At 42.2% G+C, this 25,227-nt stretch overlaps 1 protein-coding gene across 1 annotated transcript in view; it reads right to left on the bottom strand.

Moving 5' to 3' along the window:
• Positions 1 to 25,227, bottom strand: part of KIAA1109 (KIAA1109 ortholog) — a 244,747-nt gene that overhangs the window by 154,356 nt on the left and 65,164 nt on the right. The window contains exons 10-16 of the mRNA XM_034771463.1: positions 23,759 to 23,909; positions 17,215 to 17,371; positions 16,188 to 16,266; positions 14,976 to 15,067; positions 12,732 to 12,849; positions 11,459 to 11,614; positions 2,427 to 2,524 (exon numbers count right to left, since the gene is read on the bottom strand). Of these exons, the coding sequence (XP_034627354.1) occupies positions 2,427 to 2,524; positions 11,459 to 11,614; positions 12,732 to 12,849; positions 14,976 to 15,067; positions 16,188 to 16,266; positions 17,215 to 17,371; positions 23,759 to 23,909 (851 nt within the window). The remainder of the gene's footprint in view (positions 1 to 2,426; positions 2,525 to 11,458; positions 11,615 to 12,731; positions 12,850 to 14,975; positions 15,068 to 16,187; positions 16,267 to 17,214; positions 17,372 to 23,758; positions 23,910 to 25,227) is intronic.

The following is a 25,227-nucleotide window of genomic DNA, read 5'->3' as shown; positions in this document are numbered from 1 at the left end:
CAGACCTTGGAGTCTGTGGTACACCTGAAATCCACAGGGGACATCAGGTCCTGCAGCACATGCCAGCAGCAATAAAGAGGAAGCATGGAACATGGACTTCTGCAGGGCTGCTTCAGATCAACTGCAGATGCTCCATGCTCTTCCAGACCCAGCAACAAGTTGGAAGGTTTCTGAAATAGGTGAGGATATTCCTGATGGTGGGATGTGAAATAGGAGAGGGAAGGTTTCTGAGCTGTGAAGAGGTTAGGTAGGAGGGAAGAGGGGAGTTTCTCAGACTGGTGTGGCATATTTCTGAGCAAGTGGGGTTTAAGTTGAAGGAAGATGAGGTTTTGAGTCAGAATGATGGTGAATTGAGCAGAATTAAACAGCGGGGGAGCACACACATTAGTGGATGAAGTGGTGTGGGCAGAGGCAGAAGCAACTAGAAAAAAAAACAATAAAAGGGTGACAGTTGTATAAACACTGTTTTCCCACCCGCTCCTATCAAGTATCAGAGCTTTTCACTCCAAAGGGAAAGAGGTATCCCTTTTTCCTCTCACTTCCCCACCAGATTCTCTTTATCCCCGCCCCCCCACCCCGATTTTCCATTTTGAAAATACAGTCAATCTGAAGAGGATGGGGGAAATTGCTATCTGCAACCCCAACTATTGTGTCTCCAGTTAGAAGCAAGCTTCTTGATAGACCTTGTAAATGTTTAAGAGAAAAATATGAGATAGCACTATCTCAAAATCAGATTTAATACAGAACTTCACAAGAAAGCTATAGCAGCATTTAAGAAAGATGAGAAATAAGACAAATCAACAAGGTACAGATTTTATGCAGTAAATTGTTGATCAGTTTTTTCCCCTAACTCAGCCAGCTTAGATTAAAGAGCTTCACATTTTAATTAGGTTAGCTGGGGCAAAAGCATTACTTTCTTAGAACTGCTTTGTGGCAGGAATTAAAAATAAAATGATTAACAATTACCTCATATAACTCTTAGTTAAGAGATTTCTAAGAAGGTAGAAAAATACTATTTGAACCCCACAGAAACCAAAAAAGTTGCACAAAATCAGCTCTGGTCTCCAATTTCAACATTCAAATTCCAGTATATTCAACTGCCTTAATCACAAGGCCATCCCTTCTCCCACAATCCCTAGGCTCAATTACCACATACTTTGTGGCTTCTGTAACAAATAAATCAAAAGGTCGTGCAGACAACAGCTACATTCACTACACTGCCATAGCACCATCCATCCTGTAAGCTGAATGAGGCAGGGGTCTTGTTGAAAAAAATAAGCGATCATGTAATTAAATAAGGTATCATAACGTACACACACAAGAAGGAAGCAAAATAAGTTTTCATAGACCGTGCCAAATTTGGACATATTTTCATAGGGAAGGCAAAAGGCACATCTCTGGCCCAAGTACAACCTCCCAGCTAAATTTTAAGTTCATGCTCCAAAGAATGTAGGTGCTACAGCTTCTCAGCAAAACTATTAAGGAAATTTTTAACAAGGGAAAAACAATGCATCTTTTACTATGTTCCCTTTTTCAGAAATGGCTGAAGCATTTTGGCTGAAACTTTCCAAAACATTCAGCCTGAGGCAGACAATCGGCATAGAAAATTTCAGCCCAAACGATTAAAGTTTGACAAAGTGATAAGCAACTGCGAATCAGGTCTTATAGGTAAGGTTGCCTAACACTTCTCATTATACACAGCACTATCCGCCATACCTATTAGAACAAAGCTGAATTAGCAATGGCCAATCCATAGGTAAGGTTGAAGCCAGTCACACATTATAAACCTCATTTTCAAATCCTAGCTCCAATTTCCCCAAAAAGAAAGCAATCACGCTGAATTTTTCAATAACAACTGTCATCCGAGAATAACATTTTCTAGGAAGTTTGGAGGGGAAAGTGTGAAGGCATCAGAATATATGTTTTAAAGTTATGTTTGTTAAAAATATCTGTTCTTGACTTTTCAAGAAGTTCTTAATGTTTTGTGCTCCCATCTCCAAAGTGGCTTGGTCCTCACATTTTGTTTTGTTGGCCTTGCTGAAGAGTGGTTCCTTTGAGAGTGCATGTGCTTTTTTAAGGGGGCAGGGTGGTGGTGGTGTTGGAGAGTGGAAGAAGAAAAATTAACAAAGGATTAAAAATCTATTAAATAGAAAGTGCTTGTGATGGAATGTACTAATGTAGGCAAGGAAGGAGTTAACTGTGGACTCATCAGAACAAAGTTATAAGAATAAGCAGCAGAAGAGAACATCTTTTCTTCCCCTTTCCTCTCAGACAAGGAGGAAACAGGGTTCTGAAAACTCCTTGCCCAAGTCTGGGACAAGGCCTAGACAAGGAAGCAAGAAGTTACTGGGCAACTGACTGTCTTACACATGAAGAAATACTATGCTGTTTACAGTAGTAATTCATGCACATAAAATTTTACTTACCCTTAAAGAGAACCTAGTACTGCATGTGGTTGGAACAAAGTCAGTGAAAGGCAGAGAGAAAATAATGTTTAAAGTTTCCCCACAGGCTGCCAGATAAACTACAAGAGAAGAGAAAAATAAATTCAAATAAAAATCATTTTTAAATTGAATGCTTTTCTATTATAAGCAATACTAACAAGTCCTATCTATTTTAAGTTAGTTCTCCTTCATGGGAGTATCTTCCCAATTAGACAAGTTTTCTTGCAAATGCATGGGTGAGAATTAAGAAACAGCTGCTACAGAATCCATACTACAAAGGAAATGGCAAGTTTAAACTATCACACATGTGGAATAAACTGTGAACCCTCTCTTTTTTGGAAGCTTGTTCTCTGCATTTTTGTGTCTAAACAAGACTATTCCAGTTACTGAAGCAAAATTATCCATCAAGAATTAAATCACCATCAGAAAGATCCAAAATGTCACATCTAATGCCTTGTGGCTTTATGGTTTAATACACCATCAAATTCTTTCTGCTAATGCTTGAAAACGTGCCAGGTCCTTCAGATAAGTACTGAATTTCCTTGTAATCAATCCATTCATCAAGTTCTTGACTTTTTGCATTCAGTCTTCACTCCAGAGGATGTGAAGGAAATTCCCACACCTAAGCCATTCTTTTTAAGTGACAAATCTGAAGAATTGTCCCAGATTGAGGTGTCAAAGAGGAGATTTTAAAACTAAATGTATACGTTAAACAATAAGTCACCAGGACCAGATGATATTCACGCAAGAGTTCTGAAGGAACTCAAATATGAAATTGCTGAACTACTAACAGTGGTATATAACCTATCATTTAAACCAGGGATGCAATCCCATGCTTCTGTACCAGGTGACTGGAGGATAGCTAATGTGACACCAATTTTTAAAAAAGGGTCAGAGGCTATCCTGGCAATTACAAGCCAGAAAGCCTAACTTTAGTACCAGGCAGATTGGTGAAAATATAGTAAACAACAGAATTATCAGACACATAGACTAACATGATTTGTTGGGGAAGAATCAACACAGCTTTTATAAAGGGAATCCATGCCTCACCAAACTACTAGAATTCTTTGAGGAGGTCAAAAAAACACGTTGACAAGGGTGAGCGAGTCGATACAATTTATGGTGTCTTAAGCCTCTGACAAGGTCCCTCACCAAAGGCTCTTATACAAACTAAGCAGTCATGGGATAAGAGAGAAGGTTCTCATATGGATCAGTAACCGGTTAAAAGACAGGAAAAAAAGGGTAGGAATAAATGGTCAGTTTTCAGAACGGAGAGATGTAAATAGTGGCATCCCCCAGGAATCTGTACTAGGACCAGTGCGGTTCAACATATTCATAAATGATCTGGAAAAAGGGATAAACAGTGAAGTGGCAAAATTTGTAGGCGATACAAAATTACTCAAGATAGTTAAGTCCAAAGTAGACTGTGAGGAGTTACAAAGGGATCTCACAAAACTGGGTGACAGGGCAAAAAAATGGCAGATGAAATTCAATTTTGATAAATGCAAAGTAATGCGCACTGGAAAACATAATCCCAACTATACATACAAAATGACTGGGTTTAAATTAGCTAACACTCAAGAAAGAGATCTTGGAGTCATTGTGTTTAGTTCTCTGAAGACGTCCACAACATGCAGCGGCAGTCAAAAAAGCTAACAGAAGTTTAGGAACCATTAGGAAAGGGATAGCTAATAAAGTAGAAAATATCATAATGCCACTATATAAATCCATGGTACACCTTGAGTACTGCGTACTGTTCTGGTCACCATCTCAAAAAAAGATATATTAGAATTGGAAAAGGAACAGAGAAGGGTAACAAAACTGATTAAGAGTATGGAACTGCTTCTGTATGAGAAGAGATTTAAAAGATTGGAACTTTTCAGCTTGGAAAAGAGAGGACTACAAGAGGATATGATAGAGGTCTGTGAAATCATGAATGGTATGGAGAAAATAAATAGAAAACTGTTGTTATTTACTCCTACATAAAACACAAGAACTAAGGATCACCCTATAAAATTAATAGGCAGCAGGTTTAAAACAAACAAAAGGAAGAAGTACTTCTTCACACAACACAGTCAATCTGTGGACCCATTGCCAGGAGATGTTGTGAAGACCAAAACTATAGGAAGGTTCAAAAAAAGAATTAGATAAGTTCATGGGGAAGAGGTCCAACAATGGCTATTAGGCAAGATGGTCAGGGATGCAATCCCATGCTCTGGATGTCCCTAGCCTCTGAATGCCAGAAGCTGGGAGTGGACAACCAGGGATGGATCACTCAATGATGGCCCGTTCTGTTTATTCCCCCTGACATTGGCCACTGTCAGAAGAGAGGCTATTGGGCTAGACTGACCATAGGTCTGACCCACTATGGCCATTCTTATGTACTTATGTTCTCTGCAATTACCTTCTGTCCTTTCACCAGCAATTCCCTTTTCACACTGAAGCCATGCAACATTAGTAAAGTGCTCATTAGTGTAGTATCTAGGAGCCAAGAGTTTTGTGCTAAAAAGCTTTGGTGTTCTAAAATGCACTTTTTACGGTTGTTTTAATAGTACAACTGTGGTCTCGCTAATTTTGATTCGAGTTGGAGGTAGAAATTTCTAATGCATGAGGTTCAAAAAAATCTCTGGAAGTCTCTATGTATGAGTGTACATTTAAAGTAAGTTAATTGAAAATCAATAAAAACTAGATAGCTGCAGCGAGTAGTAATACAGCATGTTATTAAAGTCGTGATGTTATTAAAGTCGTCTATTACCTTGTCAGACATTCAAGGGCCTTCAAAAATAAAAATAAAGTATGAACTAAAGAGGTTCCTCACAAGTTTGTATAACCTTTTTATAACTGTTATTTTTCAAGATGTGTTTCACAAGTCCATTCCACTGTAGGTGCCTGTGCACTCCAATGCAATAGTTGGCAGAGAATTTTTTACCTTACCTGTCAGGGCAGCACAAGTGTCCTCAGCTGCCTCACACACCACGGGCAGGTATAAAGAGCCAAGCTGACTCAACCCCCCTCAGTTCCTTCCTACTGGAAAGACTCAGAGGGAAAGGAGAGAGGGTTGTGGAATGGATATGTACAACACATCTTGAAGAACTACAGTTACAGAAAGTATCAGGGGGTAGCCGTGTTAGTCTGTATCCACAAAAACAACAACGAGTCCGGTGGCACCTTAAAGTCTAACAGATTTATTTGGCCATAAGCTTTTGTGGGTAAAAACACCTCACTTCTTCAGCATCTGAAGAAATTGTTTTTTTTTACCCATGAAAGCTTATGCCCAAATAAATCTGTTAGACTTTAAGGTGCCACCAGACTCCTTGTTGTTTTTGTAGTTACTAAAAGGTTAGTGATAGTTTTTTCTTCCAGTGATTGCACATGTCCACTCCACTGTAGGTAACTCACAAGCAGTCCAAACTGGAGTCTATTTGAACAGGGACTGGAGGATCACTCATCCAAATTTAGCATCTCTAGATTGTTGAGTGATAGCATAGTGAGAGGCAAAAGTGTGCAAAAGTTGCCATTTTGCAAATGTCTAATATGGGCACATTAGCCAGAAATGCTGCAGAGGTTACTTTGGATCTATTTGAATGACCCAATACTCTATCTGGCAACTTCACGTTGGCCAACTGTTAAAAAATGAAAAAAATCTTTTGCGTGGAAACAGGACTGCCCTTCATTCTGCCGGCAAATGCAGTGAAAAATTGAGACAAAGACCTGAAAGGTTTAGTCCATTCTATATATAATGCTAAAGCTCTTCTAATATCTAGTGTGCAGGCTCTCCTCCCCGGTATTACCATGATGCTTTGGAAAGAAGGTTAGTAAGAAAATTACTTGGTTAATACGAAAACTTGGAAGGGGACGAAGGTAGATTATCTGTGTAAAAACAAAAAAAACCAAAAACAAAACACACACACATATTATATCTATATCTATATCTATATATATATCTGATATTAGCGCCTTCACCTCCCCCACTCTCCTGGCCAATGTAATGGCTACTAAAAACGCCACCTTTCTTGAAACATGAAAAAAGAGCAGGTCGCTAAAGGCTCAAATGGGGGAACCTTAGCCTTGTTAAGACTAGATTCAGCCTGCATGGCGGACTAGGGTTCTTTACGTGCAGAAACAGTCTGTTGAAACGCTTCACAAATCTCATGGCCATCAGGTTGGAAAAAAGGGAGTGGTTTTCCACAGGAGGGCAAAAAAGCCAATATAGCCAGTAGATGTACCCTGATCGAGCTACTCACCAATACTTCATGTTTCCGATACAGAAGGTAGTCCAGCACATGCTGAATAGAATCGAGAATAGAGGAGACCCCATTCAGCCTCAACCAGATGAAAAATCTCTTCCATTTAGCAAGGTGAGTTGTCCTGGTTAATAGTTTTCTACTATTCAGTAGTACCTCCTGTACCTCTTAAGAGATGGTACCTCCACTGATGTTAACCATAAAACCTCCAGGCCATCAGGAGAAGGGCCTGGAGACTTGGGGTGGAGAAGACAGACATGATTCTCTGAAATTATGTCTGTGTAAAGCAGGAGCGACAATGGGGGACTGACTGAGGCGTCCAAGAGCTGTGAAAACCAGTGCTGACGGGGCCATGCCAGGGGAACCAATCTAAGATAGGACTTGTCCTGCTTGACCTTGCACAAAACTCTGAGGAGAAGACAGACGGAGGGGAAAAAACACCAGATCAGCAGTAGAAAAGCATCAGTTGATGAACCCAGGCTGAGCCCTGCTCTGGAGCAGAACTAATGGTGCTTTGTGTTGTCTTTTATTGCAAAAAGATCCACTTGGGAAGTTCCCCAGAGCTGAAAAGTGGATTTGCTATGTCTGGGTGAAAGGACCACTTGATAAACAACCTCCTCAGGAGATCTGGCAGCATATTCTGAGCCCCACAAAGTAAGCCGCTTTCAGAAATATAGAGATGTCGATGTAGAAGTCCCAGAATAGTACTGCTCCCTGAAAGAGTAGCGAGAACCAGGTTCCTCATTTGTTTACATAAAGCATGGTGGTCATATTGTTGGTCAACACCAATATGCCCCTTCTCCTGATGAACGGAAGGAACACCATGCAAGCCAATTGGATAAACATCAGGGAGTTGCAAGCTATATGTAGACTGAGATCTTGGGGACATAAGACACCTTGTGTCTACAGGGGTCCCAGGTGAGCCCCCCCCTCCCCCCAACACAGGTCCGAGGCATCCATGATTAAGGTAAGAGATTGCTGAAGTAAGGCAAAAGGAACTCTCTTGCAGACATTGGACGGAGCTATCCACCAAACTAGGGAGGATAAAATCTGATGTGGTAAGTGCACTAACATCTCTGTATGGTGTCTTCTTAGAGAATACACTTCTCCCAGCCATTCCTGAAGGAGTCTGAAATGCAGTCTGGCTTACTGGAACACTTAATTGCATGCTGTCATGTGCCTCAGCAGCCTTAAACAGTTTCTCACCATGGTGAGAGTATAAACCTTTCAGTCCAGAATGAGGCTTTGCATTGCATGAAACCTTGCCTGTGGTAGTAAGGCCTTAGCCATTGTTGAGTCCAGAACCGCTCCAATATGTTCTGTTTAACAGGACTAATAGGTCTGTGCTGATCAGTAGGATGAACACATTGAGGTGGATGCTTATGGTGGACACCACCTATGATCTGGATCAACCTCTTATTAGCTAGTCGTACCGGTAAGAGAAAACATCAACCCCTGACCTCCAGTGGGATGCTGCTACCACTGCCATACACTTTGTAAAAAAAAAAAAAAAAAAATACACAGGGCAGACAAGAGACCAAAGGGAAAACACCGTGAACTGATAATAGCAACCACTGATGGTGATTCTCAGAAATTTTCTGGGACCCTGATGAATCATCATGTGAAAGTAGGCGTCTAAGTTAACAGCAACATACTAGTCCCCAGCTCCAGGGAAGGAATAATGGAAGCTAGAATGACCAGGGGGAATGTCAATTTTTTCAGGAACTTGTTTAACTGCCTTAGATCTAAAATAGGCCTGAGACCCCCTTTTGCCTTTAGGATAAGGAAGTATCGGGAGTAAAATCCCTTTTCCCTGAACAAAGGAGAGATCTCTCCTGCACCTCCTATAAGGAGGAGCAATTGTATCGCTTGCAGTAACACTGCCTTTTGAGAAAGGTGTGAAGAGTGATGGGATGGGAGGGGGTCAAAATAAATTGGAGCACATATCACACTTCCACCATGCGAAGAACCCATAGATCTGGGCCCAAGCACAATGGATTTGGGATAGGCAGTTTCCAAAAAAGGGAAAAGAAAAAGATGGCACTTTCAGAACTAGTATTCTGTTCTCGATGTGTCCGTCAAAATGAGCTCTTGGCAGATGCTGCCCACCTTGATGAACCAGCGGATACAAAAGCACAGAGTGGTGATTGCTGTTTTTTGTAACATCTGTTTCTTTTCCTTGGCTAGCCTTGGGCTCGAGGGATAAACTCCTGAAAACACTGGGACTGAGATCGGAACACCTTCCACTTCACTGTCCAGGGATTTCAGGGTTGGACTAGAATATTTGAAACTATGCAGAGTCATCCATCTTTTCTGAGAAGAGAAGAGCGATGGCCCATCAAAAGGTAGGTTCTGGACTGTCTATTGCACCTCTTGAGGCAAGCCAGAATAGTGTAACCAGAACAAATGCTTCATCATGATAGCAGAAGTGCTGCAAATGGCATAATTTGCCACATGCCGACCCGCCTGCAGGGCCATTCTAACGACCAACTTGCCCTCTTTTATTAAAAGCCTGGAACTCTTTTTTCACCTTATCTGCGAGCTTGTCTTTGAACTCTAAAACTGTATCCCACAAGATGAAATTGTAGCACCACAGCAATGCTTGCTGGTTTGCAATACACAGCTGAATCTATCTGTGGAATAAAGCTTCTTCCCAAATAAATCCAGCTTCTTGTCCTCTATTTTTTGAGGTTGATGCCAGTGCCCTGTCTACCTTTCTCATTGGCCATCGCCACTTCAAAGGGAGCCCAAGAGGGATGATTATATAGGTGCTCAAACCTCAGAGGGGATACAGAACCCCTTCTCCACCATTTCTAAGTTGGAGGCAGGGAAACTGGTGCCTGTCAGAGGACCTGGAAGGTTCTAAGACAGCATCATAAATAGGGAGAGCTATTCTAGCTGGAGCTGCAGCTGTCAACATGTCCATCAGCTTGTGGGATTTTTCCTGGACTTCTTCTGGGTGAACATCCAGGGTCATACCCATCCTCCCCAACAACTCCTGAAGAGTCTTAAAATCATCATAAAATGGAGAAATTGGCTCTGCCACAATGGTCTCATCAGGAATTGAGAAAGAGGATGTCAATGGTAACAAAGGCTGGTCCAGATGCTGATTCTCTTGTGGCTGCTTGTGACAGGGATTCTGAATATTTAATGTGCCAGGCTCAGGACAGATGCTAGAGCGTTTGCAGTGCTGATGATCCTGACAACCAGTAAATGGAGCTAGCTGAGCAGGGATGCTCTCTGTTGAGGGGGAAATCCCCACGGGTTCCTAAAGGGCCACTGGTACAGCCCCAGTCCCCAGTTGTGTGCAGCCTAAGAGTTCCTTCTATAAGCCCCTTGCTGGTGCCGAGGCTGAAATCAGGGCGAGCAGATGACATACTCCTGATGATGGGACCGGCTAGGGTGGGACACATAGAAATCCCACTTCAGAGTCCGTTGAAGAAGAAACCTCTTCTTGTGATCATGGCGGGGGCCATACCTGTCAGTACCAGTGAAAATGATCAGACTCTGATGAAGGGGACCCGGGGAGATCATCTGTGTCTTTCCCCTAAATGGCACCACCTTAATTGGTACCCTTATGGTCAAATCAGACTGAATTACCCTGTGCAGAGGTGAAAGTGCTGACACTGGGCCCTTGGGCGCAAGTGCCAGGGAAGCCTCTTGAACTGCCAGTGACGGCAGCACTGAGAGGTTTAATAAGTCTCTTGCAGCCTCTAATGCTTCAGAAATAGATGGCACTGGGAAGAAACTCTGCAGTCCTGGGGTGCGAAGCGATGCCGATGAAGGAGCTTCTGGAGCTGATCTTGACACGCCTGTACTAGGATTTGGAGACAACAAACTCCGCTGTTTACAGGTGTGCTCTGGAGAGTACCAGACCAACCTCCTGGGTCTTTAGAAGAGCTCGATCTCTTTGTCTCTTTCAACAATCCTAATACCAACTCCTATTTCCGATGCCTCTTCTTCGGTACTGGCAATGCCAATCTGCCTTTCAGTACCAGTAGCACCAAAGGTGCTCAGTACTTGGACCAAAGTAGTCAGCTGTGATGGAAAATGTAGCACCAATTCCAGCAACAGATATTTCAACCTAGCTGCCCTGTCTTTTTTATAGTGTGGCTTGGAGCCTTTACAAATGCCACATTTGCAGCTGGGGTGAGGGTCATTATTAGGTATTGCTTTACCACAAGAGTGGCAGAGCTTGAAACCCAGAGATTGAGGCATACCTCAGATACTAGGGCCAGTATCCAGGCTGGGTGTCCGATACACTTTTTTTTTTTTTTTTTTTTTTAATTAAGCCTACCAATCACTAAACTACACTAACTATACAATGGGTACTATTTACAGGTTTAATGAAGATTTGCAGAAGGAAGGACAGAGAGCGATAACTGTCACGAGCGGTAGGAGGGAAGTGAGGGGACTTGGGAGCGGCTCAGATCTTTATGACTGCACATGGTACTCTAGGCAGCAGAGGGCACTTGTGCTGCCCCAGCAGGTAGCGCTGAGGGGGAAAATTCTGACAACTGTGCAACGGCACACACAGACACCCTACAATTGAATGGACATGTGCAATCACCCAAAGAAGAATTGCTGTATTTGAGCGTGTGAGAGGTTTTCAGTAGCGAGCATGTGAAAAACCTTACATCTCTTGACTAACAATGTACCTAGTGATGAGTTTTTATTACCTCCCAACAGATCGCCTACACATCACATAAAACAGGTACAGGGATTTTTTTTAAATATTATACAAAAAAATGTCAGAAGAATCATTCTTACCATTTTCCTGCTGTTTGGTGGAACAGTCAATCCAATTGTGTTGATTTGCTGCCCAAATCATTTCAAATTGATGAAACATTACTTTAAAATTCCATATATAGGGAACAAATGAGAAAATATCAGGAGCACTATCACTGGACCAGTCTTGAATCAAATCTAAAATTATATAAAATAAAAAAGGACAAATTATTAGCAATTTATCAGGTGAAACTAAATACTCTGGAGAAGTCTTTTAAAAAGTAGTTGGGCCAGATCTTTGGCCGTAGATTGTTGTAGCTCTACTGGCTTCAGGGAACTATGCCAATTTACACCAGCTAAGAATTGAACTACTAAAGTTCAGCAATCCTTTACCTTTCTAGTCAAAAGAGAGTTACCTCCGTCTATTAAAATGATGTACATTTCAATGATGTACAAGTTTTATTTGTGTAAAATAAAAATTAAAATGAAATCTAATTATTTACAGATATACAAACACTAAAATCATATTCATGCATAAATATAAATGCAATTTAATAATTAACTGCAATAACGGTATAGGATAAGACAAGAAGTATGATTTTGAAGTCTGACTTACTGAGCATTAAGCTCAAAGCTTCAGATAAGTAAGTGTACCTATTACATGACAGAACAGCAAGTACATAAGTTTGCAAGTTTAAAAAAAAAATCAACAGAAACAGACAAAGTAAAACAGGAATGTAAAGGACATCATTAAAAATTGTCAAAGTTAATTTAGTTTCTGATTATTCAGTGTTTTAAATTTCTTCTTTAGTTTACTAGAAGAAAAATGTTTTAAAGAATAGTCATGATTTTATCAGTCCCAATTCTTTTTTAACTATGAAAGAATTACATCAGGACCCCAACCCCTCAGGGAGTTTACAGTCAACCAGAAATGCAGATCAACTTGTCTCTTAGGTCAGCAATATTAAACTAAGAAATATCTCAAAAGTTATGATCAACACAAATCAATACATTTTGTTGTTGTTTGGAAAAAAAGTTATTTTTCACTGTGGTAGTCAACCATAGAAAAACAACATAAATTAATACGTGATTAAAGGAAATAAAAAATTTGGATTTTTAGCACCTCAAGATTATTCACCATTTTAGACAAATGTAACCACGTGGACCGTAAGGCCATCTGCTCTTGCATTAAGACAACATTATCAGCTCCTCTAAAATGGTTTGGAAAACAACAAGACAAAGAAAAAACATTGTGCCAGACATACTTATGTTCCACAAATTAAATATTTAGATACTAATGAAATAAGGAAGTTACCTGCAAAGAAGTTTTTTTGAGCAAAGATAAAGTGATAGGTTGCTTTATAAACCTCAACTTCACACTGCCATGTCTGTGGCATGTTCCATATCCGGGGATAGTTGGCATTAATATGAAACTGTGAACAAAACACTAAAGCATCAGTATGAGCTTCAAACATGACAATGTGTGAACAAGGCTGAGATGAAGGGTCAATCATGTACACTTTGGTGAATAATTAAAACCATTTTCCTGCTGGGATGAACAGAAGGCCTCTCCAGTTTCTTAATAATTTAATCTCTTTCTCTGTGCCTGAAGATCAATTGTCACTTTATTCATTTGTTTGAAAACTTCTACTATGAATTTCTCATATTATACCACAGATTTGCCATCTGCTGTTGCAGCAGTTACACTGAGCGCTTTATAATCTAATTTAACCTTTCATATCAAGGCCCCACCTTTCTCAGCCTACTACAAAATATCATCTAAATAAACAATTTTTTAAACCAAATCATCTATGTACTGTGGCTACTAAGTGCCTACTTTTACTTGTCATTCAGGGAAAGGTAGTATTTTCAAAACTAGTGCATATGCATTTCAGTACAATTTAACTGGAATACAACTGCTGAATTTCATGAAGTACTAAATGCACAAATAAAGCTAATCCATCATAAAATATATTTGTCATACTTAACAAGTAATTTAGTTTGAAGTATTTAAAATACTTCACAGTATACACCTCTACGCAGATATAGGGCGACCCGATATGCAAACCCGCGTTATACAAGGTGGTAAAGCTCTGACATGCTGCTCTGAGCAGCGTGTTAAGGGTGCCGGACCAGGCCGGGGCCGAGGGGTTGGCTAAGGGGCAGAGGGTCTCGGGGGTGGTCAGGGGCTCCCCCGCCAAGGTCTGGGAGGCAGGAGCTGTGGGGGGGGGCACTTTTGGGGGCCACGCAGTCCCAGAGTGGCCCTGGGGATTAGTGGGGGGCCGGGAGCAGCCCGCTCTGCTTCCCTTGCCCCAGCCCCAGCCGTATCGCTCGGGGGAGGGGGCTTGGGGGAAGGGATTCCCCCTGCACTCACCGGCAGCAGCGGAAGCAGAGCAGCCCGGCCCGGCCCCAGCCTGCTCCACTCTGCCACCTCCCTGCCAGGGCGCTCTGCCGCAGGTGAGTACGGGGGGCATCCTTTTCGCAACCTCCCCACACTCACCTGCGGCGGAAAGCGGAGTGCCATGGCTGGGAGGTGGCAGAGTGGAGGGGGCTGGGGCCGCATCGCTCCACTTCCCACCGCAGGTGAGTATACGAGGGGCGTTCTTTCCCCAACCTCCCCACACTCACTGGTGGCAGGAAGCAGAGAAGCCAGCCCCAGTCCGCTCCCCTCTGCCAGCTCCCAGCCGCAGCGCTCCACTTCCTGCCGCAGGTGAGTGCAGGACTTTTCCCCAGCCACCCCCTCCAGCGACACAGCTGAGGCCAGGGCAAGGAAAGTGGAGCAGGCTGGGGCTGCGTCACTCCGCTTCCGATGAGTGCGCTGGGGGGGGGGGGGCCTAGGGCATCCTTTCCCCAACCTCCCCTCACTCACCAACGGCGGGAAGCGGAGTGCCGTGGCTGTGAGGTGGAAGAGTGGAGCAGGCTGGAGCTGGGCTGCTCCGCTTCCCACCACTGCCACTGAGTGTCTATCGGGGAGGGTGGGGGGTTGGGTAGGGGGTCTCTGGAGGTGGTCAGGGAACAAGGAACAGGGAGGGCCAAAGCAAGTTCAATATAACATGGTCTCACCTATAACACGATGAGATTTTTTGTCTCCCGAGGACCGAGTTATATCGGGGTGGAGGTGTACTAGCTAGCATACAATTGTATATTTTGCAGAAGTAATGATGTCTTAGCAATGCAAGTCTGAGCAACAATCTACTATTAAATCTTTGCTCTGCTCCCAGAAGAGACTGTTTATAAATTATGTTATGCCTATAAACTAGGTGAGATTAGCAAACTCAAGTCTTCATAGATAGGGGCCTAAATTAATGTTTAACGTTACACACATACGTAGTTCTTCAGACTTCAGTGGGATTACTCAACATGCATAAAATTATTTGTGCATAATTCTTTGGAGGACTGAGATCTTGTAAAGTATATACAAATGCTCCAATCATTGCACTGTTTTCAATACTTGCACAACATTTATACCAGCTATATAAAAATGTTTATATTAAACCAAATGTCCATCAGAGACACCTGCACGTCTGTGCTTAACGATACTTGGTTACTGTAGACTTACAGCTAACATTTCTGCTTCTAGAAGAGTTCGGTACTGCATACTGCTGGTGGCATCAACGTGTAAAAGCTGTCCTTTAATTGCAGGGGAGTAGCCTAGCAGACAGAACAAATAATGTTTATATCTTGGCTTCTCTTGTGTGACAAGATTATTTCTGAGTTACAGTAAAGAAGCAAGAGTTAAACAGAAATTCAAATACTTTATAAACAAACACTATGAGGTGCAAAACACATCATGAAGAGAATCAATAGTGTGAGGCTCCAGTTCAGTCCTACATTAGTTGGATGACAAAGGCTTAAGATAATGCAGTTGGGGAATCTTGCTGGTCCAGAAAAGGCTACTCTGGGGTTCTTGAGACCAGGTTTCAATTTGCAACTCTGTCACAGCCTTTGTGTGAAACCTTGGGCAAGTCACTTAGCTTCTCTGTCTCAGTCATCCATCTGTAAAATGGGGATAGCAGTACTTCCCCTCCTCAAAGGGGTGTTTGTGAGGATACATACATTAAAGATTGTAAGGTGCTCAGATACTATGGCAATAGGGATAATATATATGTACAATAGCCAAAAGAGACAGAGAGCGATAGGAAAGGCAATGATGGACTTCAAAAGGAAGCTGCATCTTCTACTCCTTATATGCAGGGTAAAGATAAGACACACAAGCAAAAGCAAGTAAGGAGAACTTCAGCATATTTAACATAGGACTTCAACACTTACCGACAGAGGAAGGCAATAGAAGAGCCCTAATCCTGGTCTCCCTCCACCCCAAGCTTTATCTTTATCTTGACTTTACATGGTATTTCTATGACTAAGTTAATATTTCATCAATGTATTACCCAAGATGTTTCTGAAGACTTGTTATGGCAATCACATTGAAAAATGGGACTTGCCTTTGTACGGATACAATTTATGTAATATGCTAAAATATAAATAAAATAAGAGCCTTGTTTTCAGTAACTAGGGAGAAGTTACGGTAATGTCTTATTGATATCAATTAGAGCTTCACAAGAGTTAAACTTGTATTTTTAAAGTGCTTTGAGATCCTGTAATGAAAGGCACTATGAAAGTATAAGTTATTATCGCTCCTTTACATAGAAATATAGGTCCTTTGTAGCCATAAGGGGAAATCAGCTTAGGATATCCCAATCCTATGAATTAATAAATGTTTTCTCCGATGCACAATCTTAAGAATGTAAAATAAACCACCTCATCAACTTACCATTTTCACTGACTGTCATGGGAATATTTATTTCCAAATACGAGCCTGCTCCAACGTTTACATGTACAGCATTGGTTTCCTACACCAGCCAAAGGAGGGGGGGAAAAGTTTAAACATTATTTCTCCCACTATCTTCAGCCAGTGTATATCATGCCTCTGGCCATCATTATTAATGGTTACATTGTCAGGATTAAAAAAGAAGGCTCTAGTTGACTGTAGTCTTCCTTGGACTAAACATGCTAAATATTAACGAGGGATCTACAAGCAATGATTTTAAAGGAAAATATTTACAATTTCTGAGGTATAACAAGTACTGATTTAGGGCCATGAGAATATGGCATCGAATAACCTGACCTGATGAGTAATGGGACAGAAAAGTGGGCTGTGTGCCTGGAATTACTGCACCTTCTCAGTTCTGAAAGCCCCTGTGCAGGGTTCAGGATATGCATATGGAAGAGAGTGGGCGAGTGATGCCCATAGAGGCAACACTGCCACTCACTAGACCCAGCAATTAGCATTAAGTTACCCATCTTTCCCCTCAATGCTTTAGAAACCAGCTCTCCTTCATGGGAAACCTCATTATAATGGCAGACTATGTAGGAAACTCCATGAGGAAAATTTCATGGAGTTACTTATCACCTAGTTGGGAACATCCTATGTAGATGATGACATGGCCTTAATGTTTAAAAAAATATGAGAAATCATGATATTGAGAGTAAGTTAACATTAACAACCAGAAGATCCTTGGCTGAAAGAGGAACTGGTGTGGATGAAAGAAGATTATATTTCCCTTTCTCTTCTAGCTCGCATGATTCTACACAGAATTCAGGAAGATCCAAGCAAAAAAAAAAAAAAAAAAAAAAAAAACCCCCCCCCCCCCCCCCCAGTATCAAATTTTAAAATCTCTAGATACCACCTGACAAATGAAAATATGCACGAACAAAAAGCCAGACAACCTAATCACAAGAGCCTGTAAGATTCAGAGTTATCTTAAAAATGTCTTTCTAACCACCTGGCCATTATTTACCCTGTTTTTGGTAAAGAGCAAGTCAATAGTGGCATCTGCAATGATATTCATCCGCAACTCAAAAGCAAGGATCTGTCTTGGCTTGCCAGGTTGTGCAATTTCTGAGACTTTCATAACCTGGTAATCTGGTGGGAAAAAAAATTTCCACAAACAGTCCCTAGAAAACAAGAAGAGAAGTATAGTTACTCCTAAGGAAACAAACAATTTGGCTCATCTACAAATTTCTTTGCCACAAGTCTGTGTAAATGAATTAGGTCCTTGGACAGCCAACAGGTAAGGGAAGTGAAGGAAGAAATAACATTTGCATAAAGCTGCAAGACACTGAAATCTTCAAACCTAATCAATGGAAAGACATCTGCCTCGTTAGTGAAATCAAACTCAAAATAAACTAGATATTCAAACTGCTAGGAAAAAAATACATGCAGGGATGGTTGTGGTGAAGAGGCATGTTATGAGGGGATGACAGGAAGGAATAACGTATAACAATCCCAGAAAGTAAATACAAACAGTTACATTTTTTCTTTCATTTCATCTTCCCACCACAATATACTGTAATTACCTTGTTTTGGAGATTAGGATAAGAGAGATGACAAGGTCACTTTTTGATTGTGTATAATTGGCAGAAGCACAGAAACTATAAAAATAACAAATTGTTTTTGAAATTAGAATGTGTGGATCGGAACGTAGTCTGAATTTCTGCAATTTGAACCAAATATATAGCCATAAGAAAGGAAACTGAGAGGATGATAAAAGCATGGTGAGCCTGATATATGTGGTTCAAATAAGGAGTCCATCAGTGAACTAAGGTCAAATTCCACAGAACGGTTTTAAAACTGTAGCCACGTATGAAATACTTTCTTGGAAAAAATAAAAGTATTTGAATGAGAATGGTCTTTTTTTCAGTGCACTCATGACCGGACTGCTGTAGTAGCTGAGAAATGATTATTTTTTCAGAATTACCCTATGCAGATTCATTAATGCCCGCCTGAAGAAAGTGAAGGGTTCTTGAAATGGACTTCAGAGGTTAAAAGCACTTAAGTGAATTAGGGCAGCAAATTCCCCGAGGGAATGAACAGAACAGGTAATCATCAAGTGAACCATCCCCTGTCGCCCAATCCCAGCTTCTGACAAACAGAGGCTAGGCACATCATCCCCGCCCGTCCTGGCTAACAGTCACTGATGGACCTATCCTCCATGAACTTATCTAGTTTTCTTTTGAACTCTGTTATGGTCTTGGCCCTCAACATCCTCTGGCAGGGAGTTCCAGAGGTTGACTGTGCATTGTGTGAAAAAATAATTTGTTTTGTTTGTTTTAAATCCGTTGCCTATTAATTTCATTTGGTGACCCCTAGTTTTTGTTATGAGGAGGAATAAATAACACTTCCTTATTTACTTTCTCCATACCAGTAATGATTTTATAAACCTCTATCATATCCCGTTAGTTGTCTTTTTTCCCCCAAGATGAAAAGTCCCAGTCTTATTAATCTCTCCTCATATGGCAGACGCTCCATACCCCTAATCATTTTTGTTGCCTTTTTCTGAACCTTTTCCAATTCCAAAATATCTTTTTTGAGATGGTGCGCCCACATCAGCACGCAGTATTCAAGATGTCGGTGTACCATGGATTTATATAGAGGCAATATGACATTTTCTGTCTTATTATCTATCCCTTTCTTAAGGATTCCCAACATTCTGTTCATTTTTTTGACTGCCGCTGCACATTGAATGAATGTTTTCAGAGAACTATCCACAATGACTCTAAGATCTCTTTCTTGAATGGCAACAGCTAATTTAGACCCTATCATTTTATACATACAGTTGGGATTATGTTTTCCAATGTGCATTACTTTGGATCTATCAATATTGAATTTCACCTGAGATTTTGTTGCCCAGTCACCGAGTTTTGAGAGATCCTTTTTGTAGCTCTTCACAGTCTGCCTGGGATCTTGAATAATTCTGTATCATCTGCAAATTTTGCCACCTCACCGTTTACCCCTTTTTCCAGATTATTTATGAATATGTTGAATAGGACTGGTCCCAGTACAGACCCCTGAGGGACACCATTATTTACTTCTCTTCATTCTGAAAACTGACCATTTATTCCTACCCTTTGTTTCCTATCTTTTATCCAGTTACCAATCCATGAGAGGACCTTCCCTCTTATCCCATGACTGCTTACTTTGCTTAAGAGCCTTTGGTGAGGGACCTTGTTGAAGGCTTTCTGAAAATCTAAATACACTATATCCAATGGATCCCGTGTCCACATGCTTGTTGACCCCCTCAAAGAATTCTAGTAGATTGGTGAGGCATGATTTCCCTTTTCAAAAAACATGTTGACTATTCCCCAACAAATTATGTTCATCTACGTATCTGACAATTTTGTTCTTTACTATCAGGCATACCGGCCTGTAATTTCTGGGGTCACCTCTGGAGCCCTTTTTAAAAATTGGTGTCACATTAGCTATGCTCCAGTCATTTGGTAAAGAAGTTGATTTAAATGATAGGTTACAGACTATAGTTAGTAGTCCTACAATTTCACATTTGAGTTCCTTCAGAACTCTTGGGTGAAGACCATCTGGTCCTGGTGATTTATTACTGTTTAGTTTATCAGTTTATTCCAAAACCTCCTCTAATGACACCTGGGACAATTCCTCAGATTTGTCACCTAAAAATAATGGCTCAGGTTTGAGAATCTCCCCTCACATCCTCAGCCATGAAGATGCAAATAATTCATTTAGTTTCTCCGCAGTGGCCTTATCATCCTTGAGTGCTCCTTTAGCATCTCGATTGTCCAGTGGCTCCATTGGTTGTTTAGCAGGCTTCCTGCTTCTGATGTACTTAAAAAATATTTTGCTATTACTTTTTGAGTCTTTAGCTAGCTGTTCTTCAAATTCTTTTTTGGCCTTCTTAATTATAATTTTTACACTTCATTTGGCAGAGTTTATGCTCCTTTCTATTTTCCTCACTAGGATTTAACTTCCACATTTTAAAGGATGCCTTTTTGCCTCTCACGGCTTCTTTTACTTTGTTGTTTAGCCACAGTGGCTCTTTTTTGGTTCTCTTACCATGTATTTTAATTTGGGGATTTTACTTTTGGTGCTGTACCTTTTATTTTCTGTTTAACTAACCTCCTCATTTTTGTGTAGTTCCCCTTTCTGAAATTAAATGCTAAAGTGTTGGGCCACTGTGGTGTTTTCCCCGCCACAGGGATGTTTAAATTTAATTATATTATGGTCACTATTACCAAGCGCTCCAGCTATATTCACCTCCTGGACCTGATCCTGTGCTCCACTTAGGACTAAATCAAGAACTGCCTCTCCTCTTGTGGGTTCAAGGACTAGCTGCTTCAAGAAGCAGTCATTTAAGGTGTCAAGAAACTTTCTCTCTCTATCACGTCCTGAGGTGACATGTACCCAGTCAATATGGGGATAGTGGAAATCCCCCATTATTATTGCGTATTTTATTTTAATAGCCTCTCTAATTCCCTGAGCATTTCACAATCACTATCACCATCCTGATCAGGTGGTCAGTAATATATCCCTACTGCTATATTATTATTTGAGCATGGAATTACTATCCATAGAGATTTTATGGCACATTTTGGTTCATTGACTATTTTTACTTCATTTGATTCTACATTTTCTTTCACATATAGTACCACTCCCCCACCAGCGTGACCTGTTCTATCTTTCTGATATATTTTGTACCCTGGTATTACTGTGTCCCATTGATTATCCTCATTCCACCAAGTTTCTGTAATGCCTATTATATCAATATCCTCATTTAATACAAGGCACTCTAGTTCACCCATCTTATTATTTAGACTTCTAGCATTGGTATATAATGGGATCAGCAACCTTTCAGAAGTGGTGTGCCAAGTCTTCATTTATTCACTTTAATTTAAGGTTTCGCGTGCCGGTAATACATTTTAATGTTTTTTAGAAGGTTTCTCTCTGTAAGTCTATATATTACATAACTAAACTACTGTTGTATGTAAAGTAAACAAGGTTTTCAAAATGTTTAAGAAGCTTCATTTAAAATTAAATTAAAATGCTGATCTTACACCGCCAGCCTGCTCAGCCCGCTGCTGGCCTGGGGTTCCGTTCACCTAGGCCGGCAGCGGGCTGAGCGGGGCCTGCGGACAGGACCGGTCTGGAGTTCCGTCCGCTGGCTCCTGCCAGCCAGGGTCCCAGCTGCCGGCCCCGCTCAGCCCACTGCCTGTCTGGGGTCCTGGCCCTGCCCACATAGAGTGGGTACCTACCTTCTCCCTGGTTCTGGCCCATTCTCTTCCTCTCTCTCTGCACTGAGCTGAGGGTGGGGGTGCACTGAGCACAGGGCTGGGGGTGAAGGAGCAGGCTGGGGGTTGGAGTGCAGGGTCTGGCCAGGAGCTAGAATGAGGGAGGGGGCTTAGGGTTCTGGCAGGAGATTTGGGTGTGGAGCGCTTACCTGGGCAGTTCCCATTTGGTGCGAGGGGTGCAGGTGGGAATGTGTGTGTGTGGGGGGTGAAGGAGCTCCCATTTGGTGCTCGGGGTGGGGGGGGCTGGGTATGTGTGAGGGGGTGCAGGAGTCAGGGCATGGGGTGTGGGGGGCTGGGTACATGTGGAGGGTGCAGGAGTCAGGGCAGAGGGCTGGGGGCGTGTGAGGGGGTGCAGGAGTCAGGGCATGGGGTGTGGGGGGGGCAGGTATGTGTGAAGGGTGCAGGAGTCAGGGCAGAGGGTTGGAGGCATGTGTGGGGGTGCCAGAGTCAGGGATGGGGCATGGGGGGTGCAGGGGGTTGGGGGGTGAGGGGAGTGCAGGGGTCAGGGCAGACGGCCGGGGGGATGGGCTGGGATCAGGGGGTGCTCCCAGCCCCCTGCCCTGAGCGGCTCACGGCAGGGGGCTGGAGGGATACGCCCTGATTCCACCCCCGCTTCCCCAAGGCCCCACTCCTGCCTCTTCTCTGCCTCCTTCCCAGTCTGAGCAGCGAGGGCGCTGGGGCTCCTCTTCTCCCCTCCCTCACAAGGCCATCGGAGGCGGGGAGGCGGAGCACGACACAGCACGCTGGCGGAAGAGGCGGGGGAGGGGGAAGATTGGCTGCTGGCAGAGCCTGCCCTACAGCAGCAGCCGGCAGGACCAAGCTTGCTTCTGCCCCCGCCAGAGAGAGCGGTAGGCGGGGGGCGGAGAAGAGCGGGCTGGGCCGGGCAGGATTTTTAATGGCATGCTGCTGCCTGCCGGGGTCCCGGCCGTCGGCCCCGCTCAGCCCGCTGCCGGGGTTCGGCAGCAGGCTGAGCGGGGCCAGCGGCTGCCGCAGCGTGCCATTAAAAATCGGCTTACATGCTGTCTTTGGCACACGTGCCATAGGTTGCCAACCCCTGGTATATAAGCAGTTTAAAAACTTGTCACTTTTTAGCTGTCTCCCATTACATGATGTAATTGAATGAGACTTTTTTTTCATTTGACTTTTTTTCCATCAGATCCTACCTGTATTTTATCATCTTCCATCCTTTCCTTTGAAAAGACCCACCTCTTTGGATCCTTTACCTGATCAACAACAATGCCACCATCACTGAGCAGGTTAAAATATGAAGTGTTCTAAAGGAGAGCAAGTTTTCTTGGTGATACTAAAAGTCAGAGGTTTTATGTTCCCAGAAATGCACTATGCTGTACACAGAAGTTCTTTCCTTTAGGTACTTCAAGATATTGTTTACTATCTATACTCCTTATGATCTGTACATTCTCACACTCCTATAAGGTAGTCCATCGCAACAATTTCATAGATGGATGTATGCCATTTACCCAAGAGGGATAACAAGTATGTGATTCTTCTCAATATTTTTTTTCTTAAATGGGCAGATTGTCACCTTTATGCAACTTGTACCTTACCTGTAAACAGTCCCACTGACTTCAGTGGAATTACTCTCAGAGTAAAGTGCTATCCAAGGTAAGAAATGGTGGTAGAATCTAGGCTTGTAATTTAAGGCAAAAGGCCAAACCTGCAAGTATTCATTGGGATTCCATCAAGCATTTGCCTGTTCCCACCAATAATTCCAATTTGCAGAACAATCTTTTCCTCTTTATTAATTCCCTACCCTAATCTAAAGGGAAAAATTCATGAAGAGTTACAGTTTACAATATCCCTTTGCTCCAATTCTCCACAAAAAAATCATTACAGTTTTATTACATACAGAAAATGGCAGAACTGTGGAGGGTTGTTTTTTTTTTTTCAAATGACTTAAGTGTAAATTTGCTACAGATACAGAAATTTGACAGCATCAGAGCTACTACATTCATTAAATAGGAATACAATTTATTGGTTGCTTATTATCTTTGTGAAGAATGGTCCTTAAATTCTGGAGGACATGCATAGCAGCTAACGCTGAGCCCACTATTAGGCCTAAACTACTGGACAGAGGTCCTTTAATTTCATATTTTGACTGTTTATACTTAGTAGTCTACCATGTACAATTAACAGCCTGAGCAGCAATATCAATGGAGACGTCATAACAATTTCCAAACAGGAAATGATATTCAAGATTAATATTTAAAATGCAATTCAGTTTAATACCTTTGCCTGTCAGCCCACGGTCCATAGTTGAAATCTGTTCCTTTCCCACATACAATGTCTAATCCCCAACATGGAGGCAGGTCTTGCAGTTTACTGTCTTCATCGCTTGTTTCTCCATCATTATTTTCCTCTGTCTCCTCTGGTACAAGACCTGTAGCGTGTAATACAGCAAATATTACTTCAGGAAGCTGTTTCCAATTATGACAAATTTTTGCAGACTGCTACACAATTAAAGTATGCAATTGTCAGTTTCATTCAAGAACATTGCAGGATATAAAAGAGTCAACCCATCCTTCATGTAGACTAAAGAGAAAGGAAGAGAAGGATATGACTGAAAGCAAGCAGCCAAGGAATTTTTCCAAAGCACTCAATGACAACTAACTTTGCTCCACTGAAGTCAATAAAATCCATTGAACCTACACTACATAATTTTAGCGGTAAAACCTGCCTTCTGTCAGCACAGCTTTGCACGTGGCACTGCCTTTTCAATCCTGCTGACAAAACCCTCAACTACTGTGGGTCAAGTTAAATCATCTTCCTGAGCAGCATAAATCCTCTACTGACACTTACACTGGTTCAATGCCTGTGTGGACACTGTATTACCTGCACCAGTACAAACAGCCCTCCAGCAATATTGCCACAATGACCCAGTCCTGGTGACTGCTCTCTGCTCAAATTTTTGAATTCTTCTGCTTAATGGTCACAGTGACCCCCTTTAAAACGTCCAGAGTTTTTGGAAATGCCTCTGTTCTTGCTAGCTCACTTCTGCAAACACACAGGTATGGCTCCATGTAAAGCTACAGCTAAAATGCCAGTGAACCCTAGTGCTACTGCCTACTACAGGAAAGTAGTCTTGGATGTCCTCAGCCAGTGAGGAGAGGAGCAATGGAACCGTAACTACAGAATTCACACAGGAACACAGATGTTTATTTGGACATTGCAAAGAAGATGCAGAAACTGAAATATGACAGGGATGAGTTCCAATGCCAGGCAATGGAGAAGGAACTGCAACAGTCCTACCAAAAGGCAATGGAGGAAAACAAAAAAATTTGGTGCTGCCCTTCAGAGCTGCCACTCTATGTGGAGCTAGATGCCATAACAAGTAGGGACCCCAGCAACTAGTGACTAACAGTGGATGCTCCGTAATGTCCTGAGGAGGGCACACCAGAACTGCACAGTGATGAAGAGCTCACTAAGGAGTGAGACATGAGCCCACATATACCCAAGAAGCTCTGAGACCCAGCCAAACTCAGAGAGAACCCCCTGAAAAAGGTGTAATTTACTACCCCCCATTCTGCACATGGTTTTTAAAACAAAAAACTTTCTTCACAGCCCCCAACGCTTCACTATCTCCTATCTGTCCTTCACACACACTCTCAAAATGGCAGACAACTGCAAGTGGGCAGGGAAAAAGGGAATTCGATTTTAAAGTAGCCAATTTGTTTTAAGAGCACACAGTAGCATGAACA

Source organism: Trachemys scripta, chromosome 5 (assembly GCF_013100865.1).
Source record: "Trachemys scripta elegans isolate TJP31775 chromosome 5, CAS_Tse_1.0, whole genome shotgun sequence".
Classification (NCBI taxonomy): Eukaryota; Metazoa; Chordata; order Testudines; family Emydidae; genus Trachemys; species Trachemys scripta.
This window is presented reverse-complemented; position numbering and strand designations above follow the sequence as displayed.